Consider the following 13,572-nt stretch of genomic DNA (forward strand, 5'->3'; position numbering starts at 1 on the left):
CACAGAGGTGCGGCAGAACCGAAGCGATTTCCAACAACCAAACAGCACATTATATGCTCGGTAATTAACATTTTAACCGACTTAGAAGCGTGAATAATTATTAAACAGTGGGTAGTGCAGATTTGATGTGGATATCTTAAGCACGCGATAAATTAAATGGCAATATACAGTTGGACACACTCGGCTGCAGTAGCCCCATTTAATCCTTTCCCAGAATGCACCGTGTTTGCACAGTTGTGTTTCCTGTTTGCCGTTGTACCGCTTTTGTTTGGCTGTTTTCCCTTTATTGCCGAGGTTTCAAGTAGATTGCTATGGATTTCTTTTGCCGGTTGATCAGAGGAGGTGAGTTTATAAATAAACAAGCCTAACGAAAACACGCGAAAATGCGAGACTTCGCGGCATCCCGCTGATGAGGAAATACCCTGCGCGCGAACCTCCGCTTTCATTTTACACTTCGACATATTATCGCGTTCCGACGGATTTGACAGATTTCGAACGAACCGCAGAACGATTCTTCCGAACGTTCTATAAATGTCAGAATGATTCTTCAGAACATGCTGTAGCTTAAATGTCAGGGTAGAACCTTCTCTAAATGTAAGACTGATTCTTCAGATCTCATAACTCTCAATCGCGGAAAAGTCTGGTTGATGGTTGTTAATGGTGCAGAGATATTCAGGGTTTATTATGCTGTAGTCATAAAAAATATCCATGCAAGAGGAAGTACAATATTTTGCATAATAGCTCATGAGTCTCCAGGATAAATAGTTTTCTCAGTGGCCTGCTGAGATTAATGCTGTCGAGCGTAGTATACATGTAGTAATGTTATCTCATGACCTTAAAAAAACGAATATTTTACTCAATATCTACTCAAAATAAACTGCTTTTATTAACAGAGATAGATTGTTTGAATTGACACAAGGGGTGGATAAACTTCTATTAATCTGTCAAGCAGACCAATTATCAGACAATAACTTAAAAAAAAGCCAAATGTTGGCAGGTGCATGCTATTATTCCTGCTGTTTAATCAAACTCAATTTTTTTTTTTTTTGCTACTAGGATTTGCCGAGGTGTAAATTAAGCCTGGAATCAGTGAGAAAACGACAGAAGGGCCGTGAAGATCAGCTCTGATGGAGGAGACAGAAACAGAGCTGACCTGCTCCGAGCAGGATGCTTTAGGAGCAGACTTCATCACGGTGGAACTTGACACCCAGCCCATCGAATATGTGGTCAAGTGGGCCGAGGTGGGCTCCAAATTCACTATAGCCTGCGTGAAAAAGGATTTGGACGAGGCTTCCTGCTTCACCTCTGATCAGATGGTCAAAGTGGAACCGGATGAGACGTTCTTTGTCCCTTACGAAGCGGTGTTCCCAGAATGTGACGATGTAGATCCAGATTTGATTGCGACGCATGAGGAGGAGGTGGGCAGTGAGTCAGACTTCAACGACCACACGGAAGCGGGGAATAGCCAGTTGTGTGAAGAAGAGGACGTTTCGGATATTTGCTGGGAGAAGGAGGTGTCTCATGCTAGAACATATAACTGCCGCTTCTGTGGCAAGAGCTACAGCCATTCCTCCAGTCTTGCTCGCCATCTGCACGTACACTCGGATAGATCGTCCCTCTCTTCCTCTAAAGATTTCAGCAAGTTGTGCGACAGCAAAAAGTCTCTCCAGTGCAACTTATGCGGGGTGCGGTGCAACGGCAAGCGGCTTTTGGCGATACACAAGAAATGCCACAAAACCAAGAGACTGCACACATGCAACACATGTGGAAAATCGTTCAATCACAGCTCGAGTCTGTCGCGGCATCGCTTGATCCACAAAAAAGGCCTGGATAAGATCGTCAGACCGTTATACCCGACTCCGACCCCAGCTCCCATCGTAACCCAGCACAGTTTCCCATCCGGCCACGGCACGAGTAAAAAAACAGTCGAGAAGCAGTACCAATGTGCGCAATGCAACAGGGTCTTCAGCCACTCCGCGGGACTCTCCAAGCACCAGGTGGCTCACGTGAGACAGCTGCTCAACTCGTACACACACGGCAAAGACTCCCTCGACAAGTCCTCGGACCTCAAGATCCGCTTGAAGCTCTGCTCCCGCGACAAGCCCAACTACTACACCCTGTGCAAGAAGAACAAGCACGGTAAAGGGGGCAAGAAGAGGTTGTACCTCCCGAACGAGGAGCGGCCGTACCCCTGCCTAGTTTGCAACAAACGCTTCAGCCACACCGCCAGCCTCTCGCGGCACGAGCACACACACGCCAGCAACAAGTGCTACGCCTGCAACGTCTGCAAGAAGACCTTCGTCCGGCTCTCCAACCTCAAGCAGCACCAGCAAACGCACGCTACGGGAAAACTCTACAAGTGCCCACAGTGCGGGAAAACTTTCGTTCACTCCTCCAGCTTCTCGCGCCATAAGAAGGTCCACGCGGCGATGAGCCTGTCTGCGAAACAGGAAGACGTTAGGTGCGAAGAGGAACTGGTCATAGATGAGTTGGCCCCGCTGGAATACGAGTCCGAGTGAGAAAGACAGAGGAACTGTCGAGGCTTAGCTGATGGGGAAAAATGTTGTGTTTTTTTGGTTAGTTTTTGTTTACCCCTCATTCTTATTTTGCGAAATCAGAATTTGGGTGTGGCATCACTGGCTGTGTGGTTTCATTTTAATATTATTGTAATTATTATTACCCTTTTCAGCCACTTTTAGGGGATATAGTAGCCACATTTGTTAATATAAGTGTTTTTTTTTTGGTTGACATTCCCTTTTGTTTTGTTCATTCGGTTTATTTGCAAGCCAAATGTATGTCTCTGAAATTTTAGGTATTGACAAGAAAATCTACAGAGAATGGCATTGGCAATGCAGGTGTTATTTATTTTAATTTTTCTTATTTTTGTCGTGCTTGCACTGAATCTGTGAACCCAAAAATAAAGTACTTATTGGAGTAGATGGGGATGAGGGGCAAAGGTAATATTAAATTCAAGTTTGTTAGTAGGAAACCAGAGTTTTGTATGCAAGAAGTAAATTTTTATGCAATTTACTTGAACGTTGTTCTATTAAGTGTGCGGTTTGAATCTGTTATTTCTCCTGTAATTTATTTTTAGTGACCTAATTTCAACAAGTTCAAGGCTTCAAGTCTGGAGACACAAAAACAGGTTTTGCTGTTTGCTTTTATGGGATATATATATAAAAAAGTATACAGTTCCAGTATAAACCGCTGGACGAGTGCAAACAGAGAAGCTGTACTCCAGACTAACAAGTGTTTTGGGGTGTTTGGATTGTTCTGGATTTGACTAGTTTCCTCAACATGTTGTCTTTGGTACTTATTTCCTTTTTGATGTTCTTTTGTCAAAATATGAAATCCATTGTGTCCATGGAGGGTATTTATATATATATATATATATATATATATATATAAAAAAAAAAAACCTTCATGCTAATTGGACATGGATATGTACAGATGCACTCAAAATATCGTTCATATAAGTTTGTGTGTGCACTTGAATGAATATGAGAAAAGAATATACCCGCAAAATGTGTGCTTTTTACTTCTGCTGTATATGTGTAAAAAGTTGCAGTTGCAAAAAAAAAGTTCTATCTGATTTATTTTTCTGTATCTGCATAAGTTAAGGAATAGCCAAGGGATTTCATATTTTAACAAGCATTGCACTATTGTATTTATAGACAGAAGCACTACATATTTAGGAAATTGGAACGCGACTGGAACGGAAATATATTCCACGCATTTTGAAAAATTGTGAGACCAAAGCTCTTCAATGCACCACGGAAGACCTGGAGTTCAGCACATCAAAGGTGTTTAATCAGCCTCATGTTCGATGTTCATGTTCGTCTGGACTTTTGCTCTCCATTTGCTATCTGAATGGAAATACAATAGCAATTACTAACCTATTTATGGTGTTTGAAAATGAGATGTTGAGGAGTGTTGGGATGCTCGTATGAAGCACAGAAGACACTGTTGCACCCAGAATGATGTTATTAAAAAAGAAGAAAAAAAAGCTCTTGGTACTCTATAGTTTTTTGAGATCCTGGTTGTTTTTAAATATTCCCATTGTTCTTAAAGCATAAGTCATATCCCCCAGTCTTATGGATCTTTTATTGCCATTGTTTTTAATTCTTTCCATTAATATAAGGTTTATCGCTCTCCTGCCCACACTTCTCATGTTTTGATTTAAATTTGTCTTTTTTTTCAATTGCTGTAGCTATATTTCATCTCTCAATGCAGCAGACCTACATCTTATATAAAGATGTATGTTTTTGTATTGTGTTTGCCATTAGATAACAGTTTAAGAGTTCTGGCTTGCATTTTTGTAATAAATAATTGGTTCATGAATCAGTGGTCTATCTGAATCTATTTGCTTTATAGTATTAGTATGGGTCGGTAATTTAAATTACAGCCATTTAAATGAAAAAGCCCTGATATTAGACACCAGTCCAGCTGTGACAGATAATCAATTTACTACAACTAATAATTCATTATTTGTGACCCTGGACCACAAAAACAGTCTTAAGTCACTGGGGTATATTTGTAACAATAGCCAAAAATACATTGTATGGGTCAAAATTATTAAATTAATTCTTTTATGCCAGAAATCATTAGGATATTAGGAAAAGATCATGTTCCATGAATATATTTAGTAAATTTCCTACTGTAAATATATCAAAACTTAATTTTTGATTAGTAAAATGCATTGCTAAGAACTTAATTTGGAAAACTTTAAAGGTGATTTTATCAATATTTAGATTTTTTTGCACCCTCAGATTCCAGATTTTATTATCTCAGCCAAATATTGTTCTATCATAACTAACCATACATCAATGGAAAGCTTATTTATTCAGCTTTCAGGTGATGTATAAATCTCAATTTTGAAAAATTGACACTTAAGATTGGTTTTTTGGTCCAGGGTCATATATTACAATTTAATTGCATATATTTTATCGCCCTATTAATAGATTCGGCAAGAAGTCCTTGCTGAAAATGCCACCTGTTGTTGTCGCCTGTAGTTCTGCCATCGGCCAAAAGATGTCAGCAAAAGACAATTTATGGAACGGTATCGCAGACACTTCAGCAAACATCGTAAGGAATAGCATAATAGCAAAAATGAACAAGACAGGGCTCCCCTGAATTTCAACCCTGCCTTTGAAAAGATAAAAAGAAAATGTAATCTTTGGTTATTAAGGGACTTGTCCCTTAGAGGCAGGGCTGTAACTGTAAGACATTGAGGAGGACAAGTCTCCCCAATAATTAGAAATGGCCAAATGTTGGTTGATATTCCCATAGTCAATCTAGCTGATACAATATGTGGTAAAAAAAAAAGATGTACTAGGATGTAGGGTGATGAATAAATAAGGTTATTGCATATTTTTATTGCACAGTGGGAGAACATTTTACTGTTCATGAGGTAGATTTCCCGGGGAAAGAAACTGTTCTTGTGTCTGGCTGTCCTGGTATTCGGAGCTCTGTAGCGCCGACCAGATGGCGAAAGTTCAAAAAGGAGATGGCATGGATGTGAGGGATCCAGAGTGATTTTCTGAGCCATTTTTCTCACTCTGGATGTATACAGTTCTTGGAGGGTGGGCAAGGGAGCACCAATAATCCTTTCAGCAGACTGAACTGTCCTCTGTAGTCTTCTGATTTCTGATTTTGTAGCTGAGCCAAACCAGACGGTTATTGATGTGCACAGGACAGACTCAATGATGGCTGAGTAGAACTATGTGAGCAACTCCTATGGCTTAATTTCCTCTGCTGGCCAAGGAAGTAGAACCTTTATTGGGCCTTTTTAGCAATGGAGTCTATGTGAGTGTCCCACTTCAGGTCCTGAGAGATGATGGTGCCCAGGATCCTTAATGTCTCCACTGCAGTCACAGTGCTGTTCAAGATGGTGAGTGGGGGGAGTGCAGGGGGGTTCCTCCTCACTGTAAAAAAAAAAGTTGAGCCAACTTAAAATTTTAAGGCAACCAGCTTCAGCAGATTTTTGAGTTTTCTCAACTTGTTTTAAGTTTATACAACAAAAAGTTGAGAATCTCCTACAAAAATAAGTTGAGAGAACTCAAAAATCTGCGGAAGCTGGTTGCCTTAAAATTGTAAGTTGGCTCAACTTTCTTTTTTTTTTTTCCAGTGCTGAAGTCCACTATCATCTCCACAGTTTTGAGCATGTTGAGCTCCAGGTTGTTATAACCGCACCAGACAGCCAGCTCTTTAACCTCCTGTCTGTAGGCAGACTCCTCACTGTCTTGAAAGAAAAGTACATTTCTACTGAGTAATGCACAGAACTGTTGAAAAAGGCATAGCCTGAAATAACAAAACAAAAAAAACAAAGAAACAAAAACAAATATAAGACCTAAAGGATCTTTCACCAATGAATTAATATCTGACAATGCGCATCTGTGCACAGTTATAAACTCCCAATTCAATAATACGGCATTAGGCCTATTCATAAATGATGAAATGCCATACTTTCATACTTTAAAATGCATTGTTTATCTGAGGAAAGAGAAGTATAATACCATAACTAAATGAACTGGTGGTACTATCTAGCTAAATGTTTCATTAGAATCAGTTAGACTATGAAAAAATCAGTTTATTACCATAATGATAATCTACATAAAGCACAAATGCACAAAAACAAAGACATATATCTGCTATTTATAAGCATAAGCTGCAACTAAGCTATACAATAAAGGGAGAATTTGTTGAATACCCCTCACAAAACGTACTGTGACAGAATCATGGTGATCGTATCAGATGGTACAGAGATATATCGTAATAGCCATGATACTCCTATTTAAAACACCATAAACCATGGTACTTGATAATGTAAAGTGTAAGGTGTAGGTGAGTATATTTTTGGAAATGCAGTAATACAAAATGTTGTTTACTATCTGCTGCCCACCGCAATAACTTCATCTAACTAAAATTACTAAACAGTAGGCCTAATATTTCTGTAATATTGCCAAATCAATTACAAAATCGTAAACTTCAAGCATCTGCACCAATAAGATTTGCTGTTTTATAAACCAATGGAATTGTGTGGGGCGGGGCAACACGTATCACCCCGCCCCATTGTGTTGCCGGTGTAGTGCCGAATTCTGACCCCCGCCAGATTATTACCCCCCTAGTATTGTTAGGTTTAGGGTTAGGTGTGGGGGAGGGGTTAGGATTAGGGGTGGGGTTAGGATTAAGCAATCAGGTAGCGATTTCAACGTGGGGGTAATAATTTGGCAGGGAGTCGAAAATAGGCACAACACCCCGCCCCATCGTCCAGGCTGCAGTCTGGAGTACTTGGATCCACCTCGGACGGACGTCTCATCCGTCTTTCGGATGAGACGTTAAACCGAGGTCCTGACTCTCTGTGGTCATTAAAAATCCCATGACACTTCTCGTAAAAAGTAGGGGTGTAACCCCGGTGTCCTGGCCAAATTCCCTCTACTGGCCCTTATCAATCATGGCCTCCGAATAATCCCCATACACTCGATTGGTTCTATGACTCTCTCTCCTCTCCACCTGTAGCTGGTGTGTGGTGAGCGCATTGGCGCCGTTGTAGTGTGGCTGCCGTCGCATCATCCAAGTGGATGCTGAACACTGGTGGTGGTTGACGAGAGACCCCCCCACATGATTGTAAAGCGCTTTGGGTGTACAGCAATACACAATAAAGCGCTATATAAATGCATCACTCATTCATTCATTCATTCACCTTGGTATGGCAAGCCGTTTTAACATTTAATCTTCCTCCTATTACTTATTTTTTAGATACTAGTATCTTTTCCATGAAGTACTAATGCTTATTAATTAGCTAATGTTTAGCTACTAGTGCTTATTTAGGAACTAGTGTTTATTCTTTAGTAGTGTCTTTTGTAAAGTTACTAGTATTATTTATTAGATACTAGTAGCCTACTTATTCCAATAGTGACTAGTTTTTAAATATATATTTTTTTTTTTGTTAAGAAAAATTAGAACTAGTACTTTTTTTTTTAGACCTAAGATATCCTGAACATAATAGATACTAGTACTTTTTAAATGTGCATTTCTGCTCAGTATAGTAATCATATGTTGAATATTAATGAACCAACAACATATTGGAGAGAGATTATACAGGAAGTAATGTAAACAGTTTTGTAAACATAGTAGCCTAATGTGTATGTTGGGCATTGTACGAGTCAGGGGACCTCTGGTGGCAGGATGGAGATAAGATTTTTTTGGTGCTACAGACGTTGAATGTCTTTACATTCATATTCTGTACAGGGCACACAAAATCCAAACCCTATAGTTTTCAGAAAAACATTTTCTTTATAAAAAAAAAAAAAAAAAAAGCCAAAAATGATTAATTAAAAAAACACAAAAAAACACCAGGTATGCTGTGCTTGTTTGTAGGGTAGCACAATTTGTCCAAAAATGTTGTTTTTATATGTCAATTTGACTAATAATAATCATGGATATTATTTTTATTGAATAAAAACATTAAACTATATAAAGAATATTACATTGTCCATTTTTGTATATTTTACATTGTTTTTTTATTTTTATTTTTTTATTATCTGTGTCCTGTCCTGTCGCTGTCATTCTGTCGAACTGTGCTACTGTCACTAAAACAAATTCCTCGTATGTGCAAACACACCTGGCAATAAAGCTCATTCTGATTCTGATTATTTTTGTAATAACACTATTTCACTATAATATACAAAACGAGTATATAAGAATAAACATAGCTAATAAATAAACATAGCTGCAAGAAAAACAAAAACAAAAAAAATGTACACTGGAGAAAAAGGCAAGGATTTGCATATGTTTACCTCAACGTAGCCTATTATTTTTCCTATTTTTACCCAACGTTTTCATGGTAACAAATTAGCAAGATTTAGCTGTTTGAATTAAGATATCTATTAAAATCTAAGATATCTATTAATGTCTACAATTAGCATCTATCAATTAATGACTATAGTGATTATTCTAATAGTGAGTATCTATTTAAATACAACTAGTAGGCATCCTAGTACTTATTTATTAGATACTGGTACTTATTCATTAGATACTAGTACCTATTTAATAGATTCTAGTAGGTACTCATTAGTGCTTATTTCTGAGACAGTATCTTTTGCAATTGTTAGTAACAATTCTCATCTTACTAGTCATATTTGCTTTTTTACTCGTTTTGTTATGACTATTTGAATGACCACAGTAGAGTTCAATTAAATATTTTACTAACTAACATTTTGAATAAGTATCTAATAAATGTGCACTAGTATATATTGAATAAATCCTAGTAGCTAATCAATAAGTACTAGTATCTAACGAATAAGTACTAGTATCTATTTAATAGATTCGAGTACCTAAAGAAAAAGTACTAGTATAATAAATAAGAACTAGTATCTAATGAATAAATACTAATATGTAATAAATAAGAACTAGTATCTATTTAGAGTATCTAATAAATAAGTACTAGTACCTAATGATTAAGTAGTATCTAATAATAGGCACTAGTATCTAGAAAATAAGTACTAGTACCTAATGATTAATTACTAGTACATACGAATTATGTATAACTAGTCACAACTGGAATACATACTAGTCAAAACTGAATAGTTGATATCACAATGACAGATCCCCACAGAAGTCAAGGGCAAAACATTTACATTTGTCACTAGTAACAACTAGTCACTATTGAAATAAGTACTATATCTAATCAATACGTACTAGTATCTATTTAATAAGTATTAGTGTCTAATAATAAGTACCAGTATCTAATGAATAAGTATTATCTATTAATAAGTACTAGTATCTAATAAATAAATGCTATTGTCTATAGGCACTATATCTAATGAATGAGTACTAGTATCCAGGAAGGTTACTTTGGAAATGTAATAAGTTATTTAAAATGTAATAAGTAGTGTCACTATTTCAATTAGTTTATTAAAGTAATGTAACTGATTACTTTCCTAAATTTCTATCAAATGTGTTCAACTGTTAATCATTTTGAAACCTTTAAAGCAGACAGGGTTAACCTTACAGTAGGGCTCAGCACTGATTATTGTACAACTTTACAAATCCTTCATTACATGAATTAACATTATAATAATACATTTTTTAAAGCCTACCCACCACAAAAGCAGACTTACTCTGAGATCGTTCTGAGCTTAAATACAGATTTAAAATCAAAACAAGAAACGGTTTAATAGCTATGGTATTGTTTTTGAAACCAAATATTTACATAGCAATGTCAGGAAGCACTGGCATCTAACAATGCCTTGGAAAAAACAGGTAATTAAAAAAAAAAAAAATAGCATATACATAAACCCAAATAGGAAATTAAACAGTTATCGAATAAGCATGTGCCCTAAACTTTATAAGATACTCAGATGTAACCCTCTTTGTAATCATTAACATTTTCAAGTGGGAAAAAGGGCACTTCTCATATTTATTTATTTATTTTTTCCAAACGTAACGTTGAATATCTTAACAAAACTCTGACTTACCAACTTATTTTAATTCCCTCACACTCACCCAATTGTTTCATGCTGTTTCATTTTTCAACAGATTTCTACAAAATAATCAGTTCACAGAGAGACCATGGTCTTCTTTAGCATTCACTAGTTTTATCAAAAGAACAGGCAAAAACAAAGGAAACAAAACCACAATGTGCATGTTTTCTATGCTACTAGTTTCAAGTAGGCTATATATTTAGAACAAATGACTGCACAAAGGTGAGGGACATATTTTTACTAATAATTTGTTTATTTTGCACAAGACAATAAATTGTTTTAATTCTTTTGTTTGCTTCTGTAGATTTCTTCTAAATTAACCAAATGAAGCTTTCTGCATATTTAAAGGCTCTTGATGTAAGTCATTAACTAATAACTGGGGAAGTTCTGTGGTGATATGCTTTATTTTGTTTATCCTATTCATCTGCAATGCCTTGTGTCAAATGTATGCAAATTTGCGTATTTTAATTACTTAACGCCTGATTTGCATATCAATGTGTCGATTCTGATGACGTTATTAATTTTATTGTACTTCACCTGTTGTTTCTCCATGAAGTTAGCCTGCCCATGGTATATTGCCTTAGCTAAACTTTAGCTAACTTATTACATGCAGCTCATGAGTCATGGATGTTAGAAAGACAAATGAACTATATTTGCCTTCTGTCTTTTTGATAATTAGCTGTAAATTCTATTTTCTAATTAATAGAGACAAGTACAGCTTATAGATTAAATGTTAAAACGGCTTTCCGTACCTAGCAGGATACAGCTTTGTGATCAGGTTCAGTAGAACCGAATTGATCAAAAAATTCATTTTGATCAATTCCACAAAACTTTTCTTGCTGTTATCTTTTGATTTTTATTGATTTCTAAAAATGTAGTCAAGGATAAAAACTCTACATACACAAAAATTTTAACTTTGTGACCTTACACCTCTGACTGCCACATTAAATGCCTGAAGAAAAAGACTAAATGGTTTGCCAGATTTAATGTGTTATTAACAGGTTCAGCAATAACAGCATAGCAACATACCTGTACTGAGACATTATCAGGACAAAACATCTTTCTCCAATGTGCTATTTGACCCTGTCAGCTGCTGTTGATGCCACAGCTCAGGTTAGCCACTAGTGAATGTGTGTGCTTGATGTTGTGGCAGACACATATAAGTATTCATGTGTGACTGTTTCATAGTAAACAATGTCAAAGACCTACATTGTTCGTTAGATTTAAACGTTATGCCATATGACATACACACAAGAAAGAAACATATAATTGCTCACACTGTGCTAAAGCAGGGTGTCCAAACCTGCTCCGGGAGGGCCAATGTCCTGCAGAGTTTTGTCCATCCATGATTAAACACACCTGAAGCAGCTAATCGAGCTCTTCAGACTCATTCAAACTTCCAGGCAAGTGTTTAGCAAAACTTTGCTGGACATTAGATCTCCAGAAACAGGTTTGGACACACCTGTATTAAGAATTAAGTCTTAAATTTAGCTATATTAGCATAATCTTAATTAAAATGCTAAAAACTGTTAAATTGGGATCATTTTTGTAGTAGGTAAATATCATCTTCAAATTTGGACTTGGACAAATTTGGGGTCAAAAAAGTTGAGAACCTCTGCTCTACACTTAACATTTAGCTTAACTTAAAAGTTAAGAAACATCTAACTGAACAAAGCTCAAAACATCAGATGTTCAGAATGTTCAAAATGTACGAAAAAGTGTTTAAACATCTGACGTTTTATATTTCTTTGATCAATGAGAGTTTGTTTAAAGATTAATTTTCAATAATTCTGCTGTAAATGAGAAAATTTGAATGTTGCCATGTGGCTGTTACGGTACGTGTGGTTGTAGAATAAATGAAGAGCGCTCGATGAAGGGATGAAGAAACAGAAATCTTTTTAATAGGCTTCAACTCACTAATACCATTAAATAACATACAATCTCAGACAAAAGACTAGGGGAGAACTCAGGACTTTTAAAGGGACAACCAAATGAGGAAACAAGATAATTAATATAACACAGGTGATGAGGATGAAGGAAGATTAACTAATGACAGGAAACTAGAACAGGAAAAACCAAATAAGGGCAAAAGGGAAACTAAACAGAAACCAAACCGTGACAGATATCACTCCCCGATGTGACTGTTACGGTGCGGGACGCACCTTCCGGGAGGGGGGGCGATATCTGTCACTGTTTGGTTTCTGTTTAGTTTCCCTTTTGCCCTTATTTGGTTTTTCCTGTTCTAGTTTCCTGTCATTAGTTAATCTTCCTTCATCCTCATCACCTGTGTTATATTAATTATCTTGTTTCCTCATTTGGTTGTCCCTTTAAAAGTCCTGAGTTCTCCCCTAGTCTTTTGTCTGAGATTGTATGTTATTTAATGGTATTAGTGAGTTGAAGCCTATTAAAAAGATTTCTGTTTCCTCATCCCTTCATCGAGCGCTCTTCATTTATTCTACAACCACACGTACCGTAACAGAATCTCAGACCTGTACCGTACTGAAAGATGCACTGCACCTACCTGCCTCCTGAAGAGGTACTTCTCCAGATATCGCAAGATGGCCGCTCCATTGAGGATTATGTGCAAGATTTCCTCCAGTTCGCCCACCGCGTACCATGGAATGATTGGATGCTGAAAGTAGCCTTCTGGAGCGGTTTAGATGATCACCTGTTCATCCAGGCACCACCTGCCACTACCCCAGGCTCCCTGATACAATTCCTGGAGTTTGTTCTGCACCTTGAAGGTTCATCTTTTATTGTGGAGAAGGTTCCTGCAGTCCAGCCACCGCCCGCGGCGATGAAGATTCGGCCGCCCGCACAAAGCCCGCCGTTCGCGGAGAATGTGGCAAGCCCGCCACCTGTGAATATGGCAAGCCCGCTGCCTGAGAATATGGCAAGCCTGTCTGCTCCTCGCAAGTGACCTCCAGTACCTGCTCCTCGCAAGTGCTCTCCTGCATCTCCGCTGGTGCCGTCCAGCTCTCCTGCGTCTCCGCTGGTGCCGTCCAGCTCTCCAGCATCTCCGCTGGTGCCGTCCAGCTCTCCTGCGTCTCCACTGGTCCCGTCCAGCTCTCCAGCATCTCCGCTGGTG

General features: G+C 37.7%; 1 protein-coding gene across 1 annotated transcript; it reads left to right on the forward strand.

Annotated features, from left to right (window-relative positions):
• The first annotated feature begins 243 nt into the window (after positions 1-243).
• Positions 244-2,661, forward strand: LOC306882823 (uncharacterized protein). The gene is made up of 2 exons (XM_079437745.1): positions 244-342; positions 1,057-2,661. The coding sequence occupies exon 2, from the start codon at positions 1,128-1,130 to the stop codon at positions 2,517-2,519; it is 1,392 nt and encodes a 463-aa protein (XP_079293871.1). The 5' UTR covers positions 244-342; positions 1,057-1,127; the 3' UTR covers positions 2,520-2,661.
• Positions 2,662-13,572: the final 10,911 nt, after the last annotated feature.

The sequence above is a fragment of the Barbus barbus genome (assembly GCF_936440315.1).
Source record: "Barbus barbus genome assembly, chromosome: 16".
NCBI classification, from domain to species: Eukaryota; Metazoa; Chordata; class Actinopteri; order Cypriniformes; family Cyprinidae; genus Barbus; species Barbus barbus.

Coding starts and splice junctions, on each gene's coding strand:
- LOC306882823 (XM_079437745.1), top strand. CDS start 1,128: ATGGAGGAGACAGAAACAGAGCTGACCTGCTCCGAGCAGGATGCTTTA.